Source organism: Haplochromis burtoni, unplaced genomic scaffold (genome assembly GCF_018398535.1).
Source record: "Haplochromis burtoni strain Fernald_Lab_line unplaced genomic scaffold, NCSU_Asbu1 Contig_236, whole genome shotgun sequence".
Lineage (NCBI taxonomy): Eukaryota > Metazoa > Chordata > Actinopteri > Cichliformes > Cichlidae > Haplochromis > Haplochromis burtoni.
In genome coordinates this window covers 312,415-332,609 of record NW_024582597.1, presented here as the reverse complement: position 1 = coordinate 332,609, position 20,195 = coordinate 312,415, and the positions used below count along the sequence as shown (strand labels likewise).

General features: G+C 40.2%; 1 protein-coding gene across 2 annotated transcripts; it reads left to right on the top strand.

Annotated features, from left to right (window-relative positions):
* Positions 1 to 156: 156 nt before the first annotated feature.
* Positions 157 to 18,756, top strand: fbxw11a (F-box and WD repeat domain containing 11a). 2 transcript variants are annotated; one of them, XM_005937710.3, is made up of 14 exons: positions 157 to 1,336; positions 4,060 to 4,164; positions 6,354 to 6,422; positions 7,174 to 7,393; positions 7,725 to 7,911; positions 8,167 to 8,257; positions 8,720 to 8,857; positions 9,361 to 9,479; positions 14,649 to 14,898; positions 15,107 to 15,225; positions 16,378 to 16,488; positions 16,568 to 16,646; positions 17,139 to 17,303; positions 17,413 to 18,756. In XM_005937710.3, exons 1-13 carry the CDS (start codon positions 1,298 to 1,300, stop codon positions 17,298 to 17,300), a joined length of 1,689 nt encoding a protein of 562 aa, XP_005937772.1. In that variant the 5' UTR covers positions 157 to 1,297; the 3' UTR covers positions 17,301 to 17,303; positions 17,413 to 18,756. The 2 variants fall into 2 exon arrangements, with proteins under 2 accessions (XP_005937772.1, XP_005937773.1); XM_005937711.3 differs by lacking the exon at positions 4,060 to 4,164.
* Positions 18,757 to 20,195: the final 1,439 nt, after the last annotated feature.

Genomic DNA, 20,195 nt, shown 5'->3' with positions numbered 1-20,195 from the left:
AATTTTCTACATTTTAAATTTCAAAAGGCAGTAAAATCACATCTTTAATACAGCTATTCATTATAAATCTTGGCCTTTACATGCAGTCATCTCTTTAAATGAACTTCCCTTAAATGAAATATCCCGTGTACACATTGGATTGCATTTGTACATTTATCTGACCACTTTTATAAATCTAAATTAATTAAAAATCTCAATTTGTCATTGCATTCCTGCCGATAGTTTTTATAGGATGTGTTGGTCTAGAAAGTTGATTTTGACATTTGCGTGTCAAATAGGGGAGCAAAGGTAAGCGCAAATGACCAGGTTCTCATTCATAATGCAAAGAGCAGAATTCGTGAAGACGTGTTCCCTTAAGATTTGTAGAGAATGACCTTGGTAAATCATGCCTTAGATTATAAATATAGCAGGCTGAGGAAGTAAACCTACACTGGTGAATGATGAGTTTTCTGGCTCCAGTTGCTGAGAAGGCAAACAAACTGACCTGCTTATTATGGTATTAAACCAATGATGGCGTAATAGACCGGAGGGTTGGGGATGTGAGTAATTCAAACCCATATACTTGGCAGGAAAGCAACAACAGTTCAGCTAAAGTGAAGTTATCCTAAAGATCCTGGTTTATTGCCTTGTCTGGATTGCTCGGCTTAAAAGACGAAACAAAAAATCTGGACCAGGCTTTCCTGCGTCTGTATTGATGGAGTTTCAGGTTTTAAGCTGCAATGTTAATTCATCATCTATTGAACTGGTTTCTGGTTGTTATAATGGTTGTTAGTGGTTCTTGTTACCAGTTTTGATTATCTGTCACTACTTCGTTGAATTTGTTTTACCCATGCATAATCCTGAGTTTGCTAAAGTGTGTATTTGAGAACTTTAAATTAAGAGTCATAAAGTATCTGTTTCTGTCATGCCACATATTTAAAATAGCCAACATCCTGCAGCATCCCAGAGAAAAGCTATGCGGATGATTGATTTTGCCTTGGTGTATTCCTCTTCAGGATAGCAACAGCATCTTCATCAGTTTGCCTTTTTGTTTGGGGGAGTCACCGGGGAAGCCTTGGTAGCACGGCAGGCCAATCAATAAAAGGCAAAGAGGCGAAACCACGCCTACTTAGCCAAAATCTATCCAATCGGCGTGTTATTAAAGTCCATGGGCGTTACCATCCCCCACCCACCTTTTTGACACTGCCCTACCAAAGCTGTGTGGCTGAGCGAAGTGGATGACGTCTCTGAATTTGCGGGCCGCCGACGCAGGGCTGGGTTTCCATTTTCATAGCGAGTTTCGGGGGGGATCGTCAACATGGAGCAGGAGATGGAGGACAAAACGGTGGAACTGGTGGTAAGATCTTTTTCTGTAAGGCATTATGAACAACCGAATTGATCGCTGTCAGTGTTTTATTGAGGAAATCGCCGAGGCTCGATTCGACGCCAGGAACGGGCTGAAGCGACTTGTCGGGAGAGGTGGAGGAAAAAGGAGGGGGAACCAGAAATCAGAGGGAGGGCCTGAAATTATCGATACATTTTGCTACGAATGCTCCGCATACTGGTTGGATTGATTAACAAGTCTTAGACATCTCTCTCTGATAAATTTAAAACCTGTGTTGGTTTGGGTACAGTTTGTACATAATGGGAAAAATTAAGAGGTTGATATGCAATCGTCGGTCGAAGGCAGACGAGAATTCTTGGGGTAGCGTTTACTGCGGTGACGCTGCGCCACTTTAACTGGGCCCTGCCTGATTCTTAGCTAGCCGCCATGCTAACACTGACTAGAATGTCGTGAAGTACGTAAATTTACGGGCAACGCGATGTTATATCATGTAGTTTTAGGGTAAGACGACTTACTCGGTAAATGATGTGTCAGTCACATTTTTATACTTTATGTGAACATGGATAAAATCATAACAATGCGTTGCTTGTGTGTTTATATTTTTTTAAAGTGCGTAGAAGGAAGTGTATTGCTTTTTCATTCACACAGCGTTACCTCCACTAGCGAGCATTAGCAATTAGCTTAATAGCAAGCTTGCTAAATACGCTGCTTGACACCAACTTCTACATTTAAAAACAAACTGCTGACTATGTCTAGAAAAACTATTTTTGTAGCCACAAACATAAATTAAGACGACGGTATTATTTTCATTTTTAGTCAATTAAATTTTGCCAAAAACTATTGGGTTTATTGTATATTGATTTTCTGCCTCGATAAACTAGCCAGCTAGGCTAACTGTAGCCTACCAGCCGCTAACATTTACTCTGTGGGGTCAAAGTGGTCGTAAGGAAGACGTCAATTAATACGAGGATCCGATTTGTTATGTCAGCGAAACTGACCTTTAAAAGAATTTCAGTTTACACGTGTTTGGAAGATCTATCGGTTTGTGCAAGAAATACAGTGGTACTGTACAAATTAAAGGTTGAAAGCCGGGCCTAGTAAATAATGTCGTATATTCCTTAGTAGATAATAAGATGTAGTCCTGTTAAATTGGAAAAAAAAGTTTCGTAAAAGAGCACCTAATATGTACTTGTACTAAAGAGTCATTTGCTTAAGCATTACAGGTGTCTATAGCCGCTGTCTGCCAAATAGTGATTCCCCAGATGTTTGCATTCGTTTTTATGTCTAATATACTTGCTAAATGTGATGTAATCAATAAGATTTACGAAGGGGCTATTATAAAATAAAGAAATTATGTGTATTGTAAGTATATAACTGTACAGTATTGTACCTACTCTTCTTTCTAAATATAGTCAAGCCAGTTCTTTTTTTTCCACTTAAAACATTTCTAGAGCTGGTATGTTGTTTGTTGTAATATCTGTTGCTTTCTTATCCAGATGTCTTAAAACATGCTGTTAATCTCAATTAGACTTTTTAAAGGAGGGATAAAAATCACAAAATTGATGTCAAAAATATTTCATGAATGATAAACTATATTTTAACACGCCATTCACAACAGTTTGAGAATCCGCAATATTTTTTTTTTCCTTTGACAAATAATCACTTTTTGGTACAACATCTATGAATGACCTAAATGATTCCTCAGTAATTAAGAGCGAGTTGTCTTAAATTGGTAATCTCACCATACATCACAAAGGGGCTTAAAAGTTTATCAGGAAAAATTGGAGGTTTAAATTGCAATGTGGGTAGATAAAGTGACCTTTTTGTATGATTTGAGTAGTAATTTGGCCTTTTAGTTGAAGTAAATGGTAAAACTGAAGTTAAGTGCTTGAACAGCCTTAGAATATGTGTCTAGTGATAAAAGCTATTTATCATCTATTCAGCCCATGGTTTTCAATTCAACGCTTGGTCATAATTTTCTTGACCAAGGAAAAAAAAAAGCTTAACATGTGACTAAAGTCATTAAATTACACTAAAGAATAAGACAAAGTGGAGCATAAATTGTTTACCTACACAGAAAATTGAGAATTTTGTCTGGGTTGTGTTCATGTGTTTAATTTAATTTATTTATTTGTCCCAGTGTTATTCACTAACCTCTCATGAGAGTGGGGATGGCAGAACAGTGGGTGGGGCTCATGTCAAAGCGAGAGTGACATTAATTGACGATTAATACCATTGCCCCTCCCTCTCCTCTACCTATCCCCACCCAGTTCATGTCTAATAATGCTTCCGTGTGTATGTTTATCAGTCTGTATCTGTGTGTGACGGGGTGTGTGTTCCTGCGCTCACCGTGCCAATGTGTGTAGCTCTAATACTGGTTTTTCCCCCTCACTATCCCCCACCTCTCTTCCTCCTCTCTCTCCACCTTTGATGGTTACACGCTCACGTCCTCTCAATTTCAAACCAAACCGTATTTATTTATCCATTCTTTTTGTCCCGTTACACACATTTACACTTCACTTGTCCTGCTTCTCACTCCCCACAACTTCCATCCATCTATCCATTCATTGATCCATCTATTCACTCACCCTTTTTGGTTTCCACCTCCCAACTTCCCTCCCCCCCCCCCCCCCCCCCCCTTTACTTCCCACGTCTCTCTTGCTCTTCCCTTTCTCTTCCTCCCTCACCCTGTCCACTTCGTTCTCCTCCTCCCTTCCTCTCTCTCTTTCACACAGTGCTCTGTGCCTCGCTCTCTCTGGCTGGGCTGCTCCTCGGTGGCTGAGAGTTTGTGTGCACTCAGGTGCCTGCAGAGCATCCCCTCCACCCGGGCTCACAACCAGGTTCTGCCTCTCTCCTCTTAATTCTGCTGCTCCTCCTCCTTTCCCCTCCTCCCTTGCCATCTCCTCACCCTTTACTTTTTCTTTGCCCACCCCACACAACTCCTCATACCACTTTGGTGCACACAGCACCCACTCACCCCCTCACCCTCCTACCTCCTCACCTTCCGTTGTCCTGTCCTCCCTGTTCGAAGCACTCTGCTCTTGGGTTCTTCTTTGGTGCCTCCTCAAACACTCTGCTTAAAAGTAATTTTATTTATACAAAGTATAACATACTACTTTCAGATCTTTTGAAACAGAACAGTGAAAACGATAAAGTTGCCAGTGCTTTGTCTTGTTTAACCAAAAAAATTAAATAATCTGGATATGCCAAGTTTGAATAGTAAACTATTTCCTGAGTACTTTGGTATGGTAAGAGAAGGGATGCAAGGGTACCAGAGAATAACCATGCACTGAGGAGTATTGTTTTCTCTCTTTCTACCTGGAGGTGTGAGGGACGAGGTGGGGGTCCTCCTTCAAGCTCTGAGAGGCTACATGTTTGCTTGCTTGCCTGCCTAGCTGAACCTGATGTCTTTTTTTGTGTGTGTGAATTTTATTTCTTTTTGCTTTTTCTTTTCTTCTATGCATGATCATTAACACTAGTAAGACCACCATCGCTTCTTATCCTGTCTGCTTTGGTAATTGAGAAGACCATTATGGCTTCTTATCCCATTTGACTTGGAACTTGAAAAAAAAATCCAAGTACAAAGTCTTGGTATTTGGATCTTTTTGTTTGTGTGGTTGTACTGATTGCAGCCACTCAGTTCTGTTGATTTTGCTCAAGCTCTTCCTGTAGCAGCATCACCAAAAGATGGTTATCTGCACTGAGCAAACTTGCAACAGCTCACACTTGAAGTATAAAAAAAGTAAAATAAACAACAGTGTCTACATGACCGTGCAAGCAGCTTTCAGGATAGAGCTTGTTTATACTGCAAAGAAAACTTTTCAGCTCCTGAAAAAAGCTTTAACAGATGGGCTTTTATAATGTATGGACCAACAGGTACACACTGTAGATTTGTTTTACCCCCCTGACATTACTGTTTTCAGATGATACCTATGGGTCATTCATCACCCACACATGTATACAATAGCTCTGACCCTCTCTGAGGTAAACCTCTTCCTGTTTGGGAACCTGGGGATACAAAGGTTCCCCAGGTTCCTTTGTATAGTATAGTATACTGCTATACTTCTTATACATTAAGAAGTATAGCAGTAAACTTATAAATTACATCGGTGAATTGGTGTGTTTCAAATGTAGATATGATTTAGATGGTTTTTGCTTTTTTATTTTTGCTGAGTGTACAGTTTGTTTTGAAGGCCTGTTAGCTCAGGAATATTCTTTTTTTTTTTTTTTTTTTTTTTTTTTTTTTTTAAACTGTTAATCTTACAGACTAGAAACAAGCCTCGTAACATCAGCAGTTTGTATTTTTAACAACTCTAAATGATAAACCAGGAGCCCCCAAGAGTACAGTTGGTCTGTGATTTTTGCTGGATGGGTCTAATTAGGAATAACAATTGCTGTCTGCCTTTGGCTTCCAAACAAATATACATACTCTAAGGAGTCTAATAGTTTTAGTTGAATGTACAGAACATGTCAGTACATGAGCTGTGGATAACAATGTTAGTATTAAAGTTTCTATAGCATGTTTGCAGTCAATTTACAAAGGATGCTAGAAATGGCTTAATCTTATTTTCTTTCTATCATTTGTTTCTCAAAGACCAATATCTCTTTTATTACAGTTATACCTGAGCTGAGTGCCAGTGACATACCCAAGATTTTGCCTTTTAATTTCCTGTCCAGACTATTTGACCCACATTACAGACAAGCAAGAGGATAGATTCTTTGTTGCAGCACTTTTTCTCTTTTCTTATTTTCTTTTATTTCGTGTGTGTGTGTGTGTGCGTGCGTGTGTGTGCGTGTGTGCGTGCGTGTGTGTGTGTGTGTGTGTGTGTGCGTGTGCGTGTGCAAGGCTGTTTGTGCGTGCACGTCTCAGAAACTTGATGGTTACCCCCTCCTTGGCTGTGTTTGTTGCATTCTTGCGCCAAACGCTATCCACACTGCTGCCCCAGCTCTGAAAGTGCCTTTAAACACAGACTGAGTGAGAATGAAACACTAACCTGGGGCACGTCTTTGTTTTGTTCTTTATCCACAGAACACATCAGGGATGGAGTCACAGAACCTTGTGGACGATCTGTCGCCAAAGAAGAATACAGTTCTCAAGGTGTGCTTTATTACACTATTTCAAATGTACATACAACATTGGTATGGTTTATTATTTAAGAATTGTTCTAACTTTTGTTAAAGCTTCAGCTGACTTTAAAACTATTACGATTTGGACCTTTTTGGATTCTTAAAATACAGTAACCTTTGATATTTACATGAAAGGTTTTGTTGTCTCCTGCTGCAGTTCAAATGAAAACCCCACTAATCAGTCTCTCTCTCTTTCTCTCTGTGTGTCTGGAGCTTTATTGCGTGGCAGTAAAAATTTATTTTGAACTTTGGGCAGCATTAATCCCCTTCATTCACGCCTATACATGGGCTTCAATAAGCACAGCAACTTTGAGCTTCGGTGTCTCCCCCACCTTTTTTGCCTCAATGTATTTATTTTTATTTAGAAAGCTTTCTAGACGGGAAAAATAAAATCATTTAGTAACATTAGATTGCATTACTGGAAAAAACTGCATTTGAGTTCAAATTGTTTTTAATGCCATGGTGTTAGCTGGGAAACTATGCACTGAAGAACTTCAAGTAAGTTCACCAATCCACAGGTGACACTCCCAGTCAGCATTTTCTCTTCATACAAAAATGAGCTGCTGCTCAAAGTTTGGTATACAGTTGAAATGATTTCCTGTGTCACAGCGGGAGCCTGAAAGATTTAACTGACTGGATTTGCATTATGTGACTATTTATCAACATCTTCTCAGTCTAACACAACTAGACATTTAATCTTCATGTGCTCCTGATATTTACAGCTTAGTAACGGTCCTGTTGTGGGATCTCGTAAACGCCCGTCAGAGGGGAACTATGAGAAGGAGAAGGAGCATTGCATCGCCCTGTTTGACCAGTGGTCGGAGGCCGAGCAGGTGGAGTTTGTTGAGCGCCTGATTTCCCGTATGTGCCACTACCAGCACGGCCACATCAATTCCTACCTCAAACCAATGCTGCAGAGGGATTTCATTACTGCGCTGCCAGGTACCAACAGAGATTAGTGGATGTTTGTTACCCACAGGTTTTGCATGACGTGCATCTTCCCTAACGGCATCGTAGCTCAACAAAGTTGGGTGGTCAAAAAGTCTTTGACCACCCAACTGTGTATAAATTTTATTTTTTTTATTTTAAAAGGTAAACAGAAACATAAAACCCTTTTTAACCTTTTAGAAGCATTTTAAAGGAATAAACGCAACTTGCTTTATTGATTGTCTTTGAACAATTCAGAATAAATGAGCTCTGGGGACAGATAAACTAACGAGGTGAGGTAATGTCACTGCTTGCACTTGGTCACCTCTTTTCCCCCTCTGTCTAGCCCAAGGCTTGGATCACATAGCGGAGAACATCCTGTCTTTCCTGGATGCACGCTCGCTGTGTGCAGCAGAGCTGGTATGTAAGGAGTGGCAGAGGGTCATCTCTGAGGGTATGCTGTGGAAGAAGCTCATTGAACGCATGGTCCGAACTGATCCGCTTTGGAAAGGCCTGTCCGAGAGACACCAGTGGTAAGACCGAATGCAGGCACTCCCAGATGCAGGTTAATAAGAAAATGATATTGTAATGTGTATTGAAAGAAATCTGTTTTAAAATATGGGTAAAAAAATATATAAAAGGTTAATTTTACATACAGGAAAGCCTGAGGATAAAGTGGAAAGGTTATCCTTGGTTGGGCTTTAGTGTCTGCTTCACATGCAGAAATTCCCAGTGCACAAAGGAGAGTGTCATTCTCTCTCTCTCTCTCTCTCTCTCTTCCCCCCCAGGGAGAAATATCTGTTCAAGAACCGCACCTCAGAAATCCCACCCAACTCCTACTATCACTCCCTCTATCCCAAGATCATTCAAGATATAGAGGTAAGTCATAACGCCTAACGTGATTACATTCTCATTATTTTTATGACTTTCGATTTTTATTTTTTTTTTATTTTTTTTTTAATCAGTTTGTATTATTGCACCAGATATTATTTGTCATCATGATTTTAAAAAAAATGACTTAAGTAAGCAAACCATTTATAGGCATAACTGTATAAGTTTGAAAATAACAATTAGTTACTGAGCTTTACATGGATTATTATTTTGGATTCAGCAAAGAGCAATGTGAATGTAATTATCCTCTCGAATGATTAATGTCTAAAGTTTTATTTTCACGTTCACATTTTGCTACACTTGTACAAATACTTCTTGATTATGAGTAATAAATGAAAAGATGATTTATTGTTTTCGTGTTAAATTATCATCACAATAATGCTGAAACCATTTTGTAGCGTGGTAGATGTTGCATCTGTTACAGACCTCTTTGTTTCTCTTTCCATCTAGACTATTGAGGCTAATTGGCGATGTGGCAGACACAACTTGCAGAGGATTCAGTGTCGCTCAGAAAACAGTAAAGGGGTTTACTGTCTCCAGTACGATGACGACAAGATCATCAGTGGCCTTAGGGACAATTCCATCAAGGTAACCGAGACTTGGTTATAAATAAAACACATTATTCTTGTGTTTTTTCTCTTTATGGCTTACCATCTTACTGTGTGTGGTGTTGGTCTGGACCAGCAGAGTGAGACAGAGAACAAGTGAATTATAGGAAAGAAAGTCTCAACTCCAGGCATGCTGTGTGTTCCACTTATCTGTCTGCCTGTGAGGGGCCTGCAAGAAGATGAGGATGAAGAGAAGGGGTGGATAGGGGAGGAGAAGAGCAGATTTGTCATCTTATTGTTATGTAGGAGGCTGACGCACAGCAAGGGAACAGCTGAATGGCTCTTATGCACATCAGTGCAGCAGTAGGGAAATGGGGCATGAATGCTGCTGTGAGACTGGGCCATTCTTAGCATGACCCAAATCTGCATTCTTTAAAAAAAAAAAAAAAAATTCTTTCTTTGTCTAAATCTTCCTGTGCTTCACTCATATCTTCTTTTTTTTTTTTTTTTTTTGTTTTGTTTTTTTTTTTGTGCTCCTTTTAGATCTGGGATAAACAGACTCTGGAGTGTCTGAAGATACTGACCGGTCACACAGGCTCAGTATTGTGTCTCCAGTATGATGAGAGAGTCATTGTGACCGGGTCTTCTGACTCAACTGTCAGGTACAGCGCATCTTTTTCCAGAAATAAATAACACAGGGTGTTTTTTGGAGTAGGTCAAAGCTATGTCAGCAAGCTGAACAAATGGTTCAAGTTACTGAAGAGAAAGTTGTGGAAGTCTGAATAAAGCAGAGGATACCACTCGGTATGAATACATCGTATCTCTATATTTACTTCTGCTTGTGCTACAGTTTCAGTTTCAACACTCATAACTTTAACATTTTAAAAACGGTCTCAAAAGGCAGGCAAATATCTGAAAATAACCTCTTTTTTTTCTTTTTTTTTCTTTTTTTACAATCCCATGGCATGGATATCTATGTAGATAATTGGAAGTTGGTTTAAAGCCATAGGACAGGGCTGTCAAACTCAATTGCACAGGGGGCCAAAACTCAAGGCACACTTTAGGTTGCTGGCCAAACAAGATAAAGATTTATTGAACACACTAAAACAATGTTTTTTAAAAATAAATATGAATAAAAACAGACAAGAATATTATTCCAGATTAAATAAACTTAAAAAAATGAACTTTAACTTTAAATATTTTCCTCTTCATAAAAATATATCCTGTCAAAATTATGCAAGTTAGAAATATGAACATGCTGCCAGAAACCCCAGAAAAAAATAAATGAAAGCATACACAAGGTTGGAGCCGCATGTAGACTGAGCTGGGACATTGCTTCAGGAATGGAACTAATAAACTGTGCGGGCCATTCATTGTCGTACTTTGCCTTGAGTGTATCATTACACTGCAGCTCCATCTGAATCTGCACAGATGCAGTTCAGCAAAGTGCGCTGACTTGGTTCAACATTACTTTGCAACAGGGAAAGTGAGGCAGGTTGCACTAGTGCATTTGTGACAGCTTCACTTGAAATGCCTTCACTGCATCATACATGCCATGTCCATGAACTGACAGATTTCCTTGCTGAGCTCAAAAACTCTATTGAGAACTTTTCCTCAACTCAGCCAACGGACCTCTGTATGATAAGGAATGTCGGCAAACTCTGAATCTATTTCCCACACATCCCACGATTGTGTTACGGTGATCATTACATGCTCCATTTTTAGGACTTTACCACACAACGTTTCCTGGTGTATGATGCAGTGATATGCTGTTAACTCACCGGTACATTTCTCCTCTTGCATCTTTACTCGCATCCTGCCGACTAGTCCGCTTTTTTTCACCGCACAACACCGGCGCTCCATCTGTTGTAAGTCCAACAAGTTTGTCCCAGGGCAGTTTCATGTCGGTTACACTTTGACATATGTTTATAAAAAAAAAAAAAAAAGACTTTTCCTGTCGTTGTCCCGTGCATCGATTTAATGTTCAATATTTCCTCTCCATGGATGAAGATGGTCAGCTGTGCAATGCATGTCTATACTTTCATCCATAGCAAGAGAGTATGCAATGAAGTTTTTGCTTCTTTCACACAACTGTGTTCTTAAATCAATGGCCATCTCACAAACCCGATCAGCAATCGTATTTCTCCTCAGGCTCACATTTGCCAAAATCTGCGTTTTTGTCTGGACACAAGACGTCGCACACCTTCATCATGCAGCTCTTCAGAGTGGTACCGGGCTGATTTGGCTCCTCTGCTACAATAAAACTTGATTTCACAACAGCTTCACTTTGCTATTTTGCTCTGGTGAAAAACGTCTGCTGAAATGTCAGATTCTTCTTTAGCTCTTCTACTTTCTGTAGTTTTTGCATTTAGGTTTTTCAGCTTATCCTGACGTTTTGTCTCGTAGTGCAGTCTTAAATTAAATTCCTTAATTACAGCCACATTAGTTCCACTAATAAGACACATGGGTTTACCAGCAATGTCTGTAAACATATATTCAGTCACCCACTGGCGCTGAAAGGCTCTGCTTTCAGAATCAACTTTTCTCTCCACCATTGTGAGCGGCTAGCTTCGCAATAACAGAAGTTTGACTTGATTGACGCGGGAATGTTCCCAGTTAGCCTAGCATTCAGCAAGGAGGCTGCAGCGCTGCATTATGGGATCTGTAGTTTGTATATTATTAGCGCCTCATATCGCCGGGCCATGCATAACAATACATAGTACATCTATATAAAATGATCTCGCGGGCCGGATATAAATGTACGCCGGGCCGGATGTGGCCCGTGGGCCTTGACTTTGACACATGTGCGATAGATCCTATGTGGTACAGGGTTTTGGTTTTTTTTTTTTTTTTGTTTTTTGTTTTTTTGGGCTGCATTTTCTTTTAGATCTCTCAGATTGGTAGGCAAGGCAAGTTTATTTGTATAGCACAATTCAACAACAAGGTGATTCAAAGTGCTTTACAGAACATTAGAAACAAAACAAATAAAAAGCATGATTTAAAATTGATTAAAACAAGCAAACAAACAACAACAAACAAAACAGTATATAAAATCAGAACAATAGATAAAATCAGTAGTTAAATGTAAGTTTTGAAATTTAAGCTTAAAAGTGTGGATTTGGTGCTTTATTCAAATGCAGCTGAGAAAGGTGAGTCTTCAACCTGGATTTAAATAAACTGAGTGTTTCAGCTGATCTGAGGCTTTCTGGGAGTTTGTTCCAGATATAAGGAGCATAAAAGCTGAATGCAGCTTCTCCGTGTCTGGTTCTGACTCTGGGAACTGATAAAAGACCGGATCCAGATGACCTGAGGGATCTGGAAGGTTCATACTGGGTCAGGAGGTCACTGATGTATTTTGGTCCTAAACCATTCAGAGCTTTATAGACCAGCATCAGAACTTTAAAGTCTATCCTCTGACGGACAGGCAGCCAGTGTAAAGACCTCAGAGCTGGACTGATGTGGTCCACTTTTTTGGTCTTAGTGAGGACTCGAGCAGCAGAGTTCTGAATGAGCTGTAGTTGTCTGACTGATTTTTTAGGTAGACCTGTAAAGATGCTGTTACAGTAATCAAGCCTACTAAAGATGAATGCATGGACTAGTTTTTCCAGGTCCTGTTGAGACATCAGATCTTTTATCCTTGAAATATTCTTGAGGTGATAGTAAGCTGACTTTGTTATTGTCTTAATGTGTTTTTCTAAGTTTAGGTCTGCATCCATCACTACACCCAAATTTCTCGCCTGGTTTGTGGTTTTTAGATGTATAGATTGAAGTTCTCTGGTGACCTGTAATCGTTTTTCTTTGGCGCCAAAGACTATTACCTCAGTTTTGTTTTTGTTTAGCTGGAGAAAATTGTGGCACAACCAGTCATTAATTTCCTCAATGCATTTACCAAGAGCCTGTACAGGGCCTCGGTCTCCTGGTGACATTGTGATATATATTTGTGTGTCATCTGCATAGCTGTGGTAGTTTATTTTGTTGTTCTTTATAATCTGTGCCAGTGGGAGCATGTAGAATGTTAAACAGAAGGGGTCCCAAGATGGAACCTTGGGGAACTCCACATGTGATACTTGTCTGCTCAGATGTGAAGTTACCTATTGATACAAAGTATTTCCTGTTTTCTAAGTATGTTTTGAACCAGTTTAGTACAGTTCCTGAAAGACCTGCCCAGTTCTCCAGTCGTTTGAGTAATATGTTGTGGTCAACTGTATCAAATGCTGCACTGAGATCCAGTAAAACTAAGACTGACATTTTTCCACTGTCTGTATTCAGACATATGTCATTGAACACTTTGGTCAGAGCGGTTTCAGTGCTGTGGATTCTGTCTAAAACCTGACTGGAAGGCATCGTAGCAGTTATTCTGTTTTAAGAAGTAATTGAGCTGTTGAGAAACTGCTTTTTCAATGATCTTACTTAAAAATGGGAGATTTGAGATCGGCCTGTAGTTGTTCATTTGTGTCTTGTCAAGATTGTCCTTTTTCAGTATAGGTTTTATTACAGCAGTTTTTAGTGGATTCTGGAAACACCCTGATATTAAAGAAAAGTTGACGATCTGTAACAGGTCTGACTCCAAAGTCTTTGAGACCTTTTTGAAAAAACTTGTTGGCAGGACATCTAAACAGCAAGAGGAGGAGTTCAGTTGACCTAAGATGTCCTCCAGGTCTTTGCTGTTAATAGGGTGAAACTGTTTCATGGTGGTTACTGATGCATCCAAAGTAAAACATAAAATTCAGTGTAAGAACATGACCTAGAACCTGGACTTTTTTCCAGCAAAGAGCTCCAATTGGATTAGAAAGAAAAAGCAACCACTCAGAATCCTTTACACTGTTCTCCCATCTACACAGCAGCAGTTTATGCTATGAGCTTGAAATCCTTGTCTCATGTCCACACTTACAGCCAGGTTAATATTCCCAGCTAACATAACTTGCATGTCTTTGGACTGCAAGAGAAAATGAGAGCTCCTGGAGATTTTTAGTAGTCTTATTTATGTATTTTTTCTTTTTTTATGTTAATTTGACATCATTTAGTAATATGTTTGGTAAATGTGCTTTTCTGACAGCATCCCATCCGTCTTGTAAAAGCTTAGAATGCTCAAAATACTTTCTGCATGTATTGAGGAATCCTAATGTATGCTTGTTTCACAGCCAGTCATGACTACAGCTGGTGTTGTGCATCTAAGAAATTGAATATAAAAACTTTAGCATATATCCTATCAAAATAAATTAGTTTTACTGTTTTTATTGGAGATAGTTGGATGCATTTCATTGCAGATATTGAACGTCTTGGCTTGTTGTGTATAGGTTGACACTTGTTTGGCTACTGCACACAGAAGCTCAACATTATTTCTCTTATTACTTCACACTTCAGGCGTACTCACTGGGCAGTATCCAAGGAAAATGTGACTTCACTTCCTTAGCAACAGTTTGACAGGCACTTTGTTTGTGGGATTGGTTGTCAGCTTTTCCAGAGTGTTGTGCGTTTGACTCTTGGCGCCTTAGTACAGCTCACTGTATGTACATGTCTGAAGTGTGAGATACTCTCTATTACAAATCTAGAAAAAAAACTAAAATCTCGTGTGTCTCTATTGTTTTTCATTTTCCTTTGTTTTTCTTCCATGTCCTCTCCATCTCCTTTTTGACCTCTCTTCCTGTTGCCCCCATCTCATTTTTCTTTCCTTCAATCATTTTCCACTGTGTCATTTCTTCTTTCTTTGTTTTTACACCCCGTCCCTTGACATGTCTGTTTTTCCTTCTTGCCATGTTCTGTTTTCTTCCTCTTTCTGTCACCTTTGCCTTTAACATTCGACCCTGCTGACGTCTCCCTCCACTCTACAGGGTGTGGGAGGTAACGACGGGTGAGGTGCTGAACACACTGATCCACCACAATGAGGCAGTTCTTCATCTTCGTTTTGCAAATGGGTTGATGGTCACCTGCTCCAAGGACCGTTCAATTGCAGTCTGGGATATGGCCTCGCCTACTGACATCAGTCTACGCCGCGTCCTGGTGGGACATCGGGCTGCCGTCAATGTGGTTGACTTTGACGACAAATACATTGTGTCTGCCTCAGGGGACCGCACTATTAAGGTGACGACAGTTAGAGAAATGTTCCTTTACAAATCATTTCATTTTTCTTTTTTCTTTTACAGAAATATTATCCATCTGATAAAATTTGGATTAATTTGATGTCAGAGTTTTAGTTTTATTTATCAGTAGAACAGATGTACATGATTAAAAACCCTCTGACTAAAATTTTCCTTAAATGTTGTAAACTTTGTGTTGTCCCCCTGTGTAGGTATGGAGCACCAGCACCTGTGAGTTTGTTCGTACTCTAAATGGTCACAAGCGGGGAATTGCCTGTCTACAATACAGAGATCGTTTGGTGGTTAGTGGCTCATCTGACAACACAATTCGGTATGTGTGTGTGAAATTCATGGCTAAACTAGCAAACATATGTCAAATTTAAAATCCGGTAGTCAGTTAAAACCATGGCCTTTGTTAGCAGATAAAGTCATGCTAAGTAATACAGGCAAGCAAAGAAGCAAAGTAATTTGGGATTATGTAGAATACCTGTCAATGTTTCACTGTTAAACGCCTCTTAAATAAATGAAATGTCTGGCTAACATGTTCAGTCTCCTGATGGGGCAAGATTACAGTAGCTGAGTTTATGATTGAGTATGCAAAAAAGAATGTCTGATATGTTTGTTCAGTTATGTTTACATCTTCTTTTATTTGTATTCACCATCTAATGACAGCATGAGTGTAGAGGGCAGCCAGTGTAATGAAGATCCCAGAGTTGGCTTGTTTATGCTCAGTTTTGGCAACAGACATATTTGTTAAATACTTAGGTGTGGCGTCATTCTGTGAGCAGCCATCAGCATTATTATTTTTGTGGTGTACGTAAGTGGAAATTTTAGGTACCTCTTGGAGATGTGCCCCCAATCACCTGACTCTTACCTGCAATCTGTCACCTAACAGCTCAGTCCTAGTCGCTGTCTTATTTGAATCCCTGCAGTACTACAAACTGATTGCATTTGAAAAATCTTTGAAGCTTTGTTCTGTTATTTTGATGGATTTTTGATGTACAGTAGAATTTGGTTCCAAAGCTCAATGTCAATAATGTGTTGCATTTCTATTTCTTAACTTGCAGTTTTCACAGGTGAGATTTTTATGTGAAGGCACAGCGAAAGGAATTGTGATTGCATCAGCATAATACATAATCAGCAAACGCGTTAGGGCAAATGGATAAATATTGAGTCTTTGGTCTTAGCAGTCACTTTATTTGGCAACTAGATTGTGGCTTCGTGACTGAATAAAACATAAGGAGTTATGCACAACTGTTAGTTGTCCGTTTGAAGTCTGTCAGTTTCAAAGGTTGTAATATTTTAGCTGAATTTAACATGAACACTTTTTATTTACAAGCATTTGCAATTTCTTTTTCTCTCAACAAGTGAGCTGAAAGTTTAAAAGTCCCAGTTTGACTTGTCAGTGTTTGGAATGATTGCTGTCTAAAAACTGCAGGGTCTGGATCTTGGTGTTTGTTTACAAAGGCTTCTCTTTCTGCAGGTTATGGGACATAGAGTGCGGGGCATGCTTACGAGTGTTGGAAGGTCACGAGGAGTTGGTGCGCTGCATTCGCTTTGACAACAAAAGGATTGTCAGTGGCGCCTACGACGGGTAAGTCATGTAAATACACCGTTTTGTTCACAGACTTTTGTTTTGGGTTTGTTTTGTGACATTTTGATGTGCCGTGCAGCAAAATTAAGGTATGGGACCTGCAGGCAGCCCTGGACCCACGAGCCCCAGCCAGCACATTATGTCTGCGCACTCTAGTGGTGAGTAACAGCGATTTAGCATCCCCAAGTGTCTGACTAATGATGTGAGTGCAGCACCTCTGGGGGAGGGGAAGATGTAGATGTTTGCCTTTTTCATACTAAAAATACAAGGAAATTTTAATTTTGATAATTTTAACTACCAGTAAATGTCACTACATTTAATGTGCGTATTTGTTGATATTCAACGTAGTCACCATCCAGATATTAGTTTGTACATTCACCTAAAACAAACAAAAAACATTATGAATGCTCTTGAAAATACTCTCCACTAAATCTTATTGCTCTTGTGTGAGTGTGTGTGTGTGTGTGTGTGTGGGGGGGCACTGGGCATGGATGATTCATTACAAATTAACTGTGTGACTCTGGTGGAAAACCCATTGCTTGAACTTCTAGTCGGGCCTCTTTAATTTATGGAGAACAGTAGTTCTTTTAATAATCTAGCTCTGTGTGCTAATTATGTAAAAATTATTTCCTAATTTGTTGTGTTTTCAGGAGCACTCTGGTCGCGTGTTCCGTCTGCAGTTTGATGAGTTTCAGATCATCAGCAGTTCTCACGACGACACCATTCTGATATGGGACTTCCTGAACGTCTCAACCAACGGCCAGTCAGAGGGACGGTCTCCTTCGCGTACCTACACGTATATTTCTAGATAGCAGGTACCTAGAGACACCTGGCACTGTAAAACCTTTCTATAAAAATCCAGCATTCTGTGTTTACCCTTGTGGTGCAGACCCACCTGTGTGACACTCTGGCTTTCTCTCCCAGGTGTCACCATCAACCGTACCCTTTCTTGGAGGAACCCAGGGCTGATTGGTTGATCGGTGCATCCGTCATGGAAAGGAGCCCATCTCTTCTCGTTCCTCCTTGTCATCTCTCTGTCCATCTCCCACTCAGACCCCACCACCTCCTCCTCTCTGCCAGTTCTGACAGACTCTAAGCTTGTGCCCATTGCCTGCCCAGTAAAGCGACATATATACACACACACACAGGTCAACACTGATGAGGATTCCCTACTACAAAACCAATGCAGCGCTCCCAAGAAGCTCACCTTCTACTACTAATTTATGTTTTGTAAAGTACACTAATGACAGTATTAACTTAGACCCTATATAAGTCACAAGCTCCCCCCCCCTTTTTTTTTTTTTTTCCCCTTGATACAAACTTAAAGCAGCTGCTTCTCCTCAGTTTTCAGTCCCAGCCAAAACTGGTTTCCACTGATATGGAATCGCTTATAGATATATATTTATAAATATATATTACATAGACACACACGCGCGCACACACACAGACACACATATGTACACGCACAGTGGCACAGTTGGACAGAGGATGACCGGAGCTGTGATGCGGGAGACAGAGACTCTTTACTCAGCTCTAGGAAAGAAGGGAAGGATGGGAGCTGGAGGGAGTGAAGGAGGGAGGGAGAAGTGTTTGGGATTGCATCCCTTCCTCCCTTTCACTTTCTCCTATGTCTCCCTGTCTCTCTCTTTCTCTCCACCCACCCCACCCTTCCTACGCTCCCTCTCCCCAACCTCCAGAGATGCACACTCGTTTGGAATATGGGGGTGCGCGCACATACACACTCAAAGTTTGCAAGAGTGTGTGTGTGTATGTGGACTTGTGAAATGGCAGAACGGAGCAGAAGCGTCACAGACATGCATGTGAGGGTGCCTTGGATACAGCATCCTGGTACACCTCTGCTCTTTTTTTTTTTTTTTTTTTCTTAAACTCTTCGTTTTTTTATTACTGTTATTTTCTAATTTTATTTGAGTATTTTTGGTTCTTAGTACAAAAAAAATCATACTAAGCGTAGTCCTTTCTTCCCACCCTCTTGCTCTTTCTCTGTCTTCTTCCTCATCCTTTCTTCTAATCTTGACCTCTTGTCCATCTGTCCCTTTCACACCATCTTTCTCTCCTTACATCATCATCATCGTGCTTGCTTTGGTTATGAGAGAAGCTGGAATTCAAGAGCTCAAATTTAGCTGTAAACGGAGTTGTCTTGTCAAAAATTGTGTTGTATATTAAAAATGATTTTTTAAAGAAGAAAATGACCTTATTGTGAATAAAGTACTTGACAGTGGTGGAGTGTTGAGCCAACTGTAACATGAATGAGTGTCTAGTTGTCTATCTGTTCTCGTCTGTGTGGATGGTACGTGTGGTGTATGTGTGTGTTGCACTGCCTCTCCATCTGACTGAAAGTTTATTAGGCCTTTATCTGAAGTATATTGTAAACAGGCTAGATGGGAAGGAAGTAGCTGTTGTTACCTACAAGAAAACCGTTGGACCGAAAATACCCTTACACACAATGACACTTAATGTATTCTATCAGATTGCTTGCAGACACACATTGTTTGGAGTACACGCAAATCTGAAAGAATGCTGCATGTAAATGCTGTCTGTCAACATGGAACATAGCCCTTTGACAGGTACTTATCTTTTACCCTATTGCGTTTTCTAAATAGAAATGGTGGTTTTTTTGGGGTTTTTTCCTGTTATTTTAAAAATTAAAAAGGATGGCACGCATTATAAGAGCACACCTCGTCCTGAACATGTACATTAGGTACTGCACAAAATTTGAGTACAAAAATGTTTAACATAAAATCCATGGGGAAATTATCAATTCTCCCTGCTAGTGATCCTCAATTTCAGTCTCCGATTAATGAAGACGTTCAGAAAATGAGTGCCAGTGCCTGAGAGTTTGAATTTAACGGAAGCCAGTTTGCATCTTGGCCTCAATGGTCAACTATGAGAGAGACGGATTTTTTTTCTCTTTCTTTTTAAAGAAAGGAATGCATGCTGGTGAGGTTGTATTCCCTGTTGCTACTGTTCAAGTATTGAATGCAGCCACCAGGTGGGGGTATAAACTCAGCTTTCTCCTACAGGCCAATCTGTTTATGAGTCTGTGCCTCTGACTGTTGGGTAGCAAGGTTTGGAGTCTAAACAACCTGTTACAGCAGATCACATGCCCACTGTTGTAAACCCTAACTGTGAAGGAGGGATGTATACTTTAAAAAGCTTACAGTGGAGGACTTCTAGCAAAGCTCTGGGTAGTGTAGTTGAGATCTATAATACATTTGTTATTGTGCAGTGTGTTTTCTCTAGGAGGAAGAGGAGGGGAGGTGGCCTGCTGAGGGGGTTGGTTTTCTTCATTTCTGGGTTTAGTTCAGTATAGTAGAATGTTTCAAATTCTGGGAATAAGTTATGTGGGATGGATTTGTGCTTGGTGGAGCACCATTAATATATGATGTGTGTATGTGTTGGATATGGGTGTGTGTGCTTCCTCTGGGTCTGTGGGATTTTGGCCCATAATTCCTGCAGCTCTCAGGTCACAGCTCCGTTCTCACGCACATATTTGGCATTCCTTCCTCGACATTATTACCATACACCTTCCACTCCGGGTTTGGCTATGCGGAATATTTCCATCATTCCCGAGTGGAACTGGAGCAACGTTCCAAAAATGAACAGCTCGCCCCACCGCCACCACCCCCTACTCACTTGTCTTTATCCTATCCCTCCCACCTCACTGTCTCCTCCTTGTACAACCCCCC

Coding starts and splice junctions, on each gene's coding strand:
- fbxw11a (XM_005937710.3), top strand. CDS start 1,298: ATGGAGCAGGAGATGGAGGACAAAACGGTGGAACTGGTG. Junction 14,899..15,106: donor CAGGGGACCGCACTATTAAG/GTGACGACAGTT, acceptor CCCCCTGTGTAG/GTATGGAGCACCAGCACCTG. Junction 15,226..16,377: donor TCATCTGACAACACAATTCG/GTATGTGTGTGT, acceptor CTCTTTCTGCAG/GTTATGGGACATAGAGTGCG.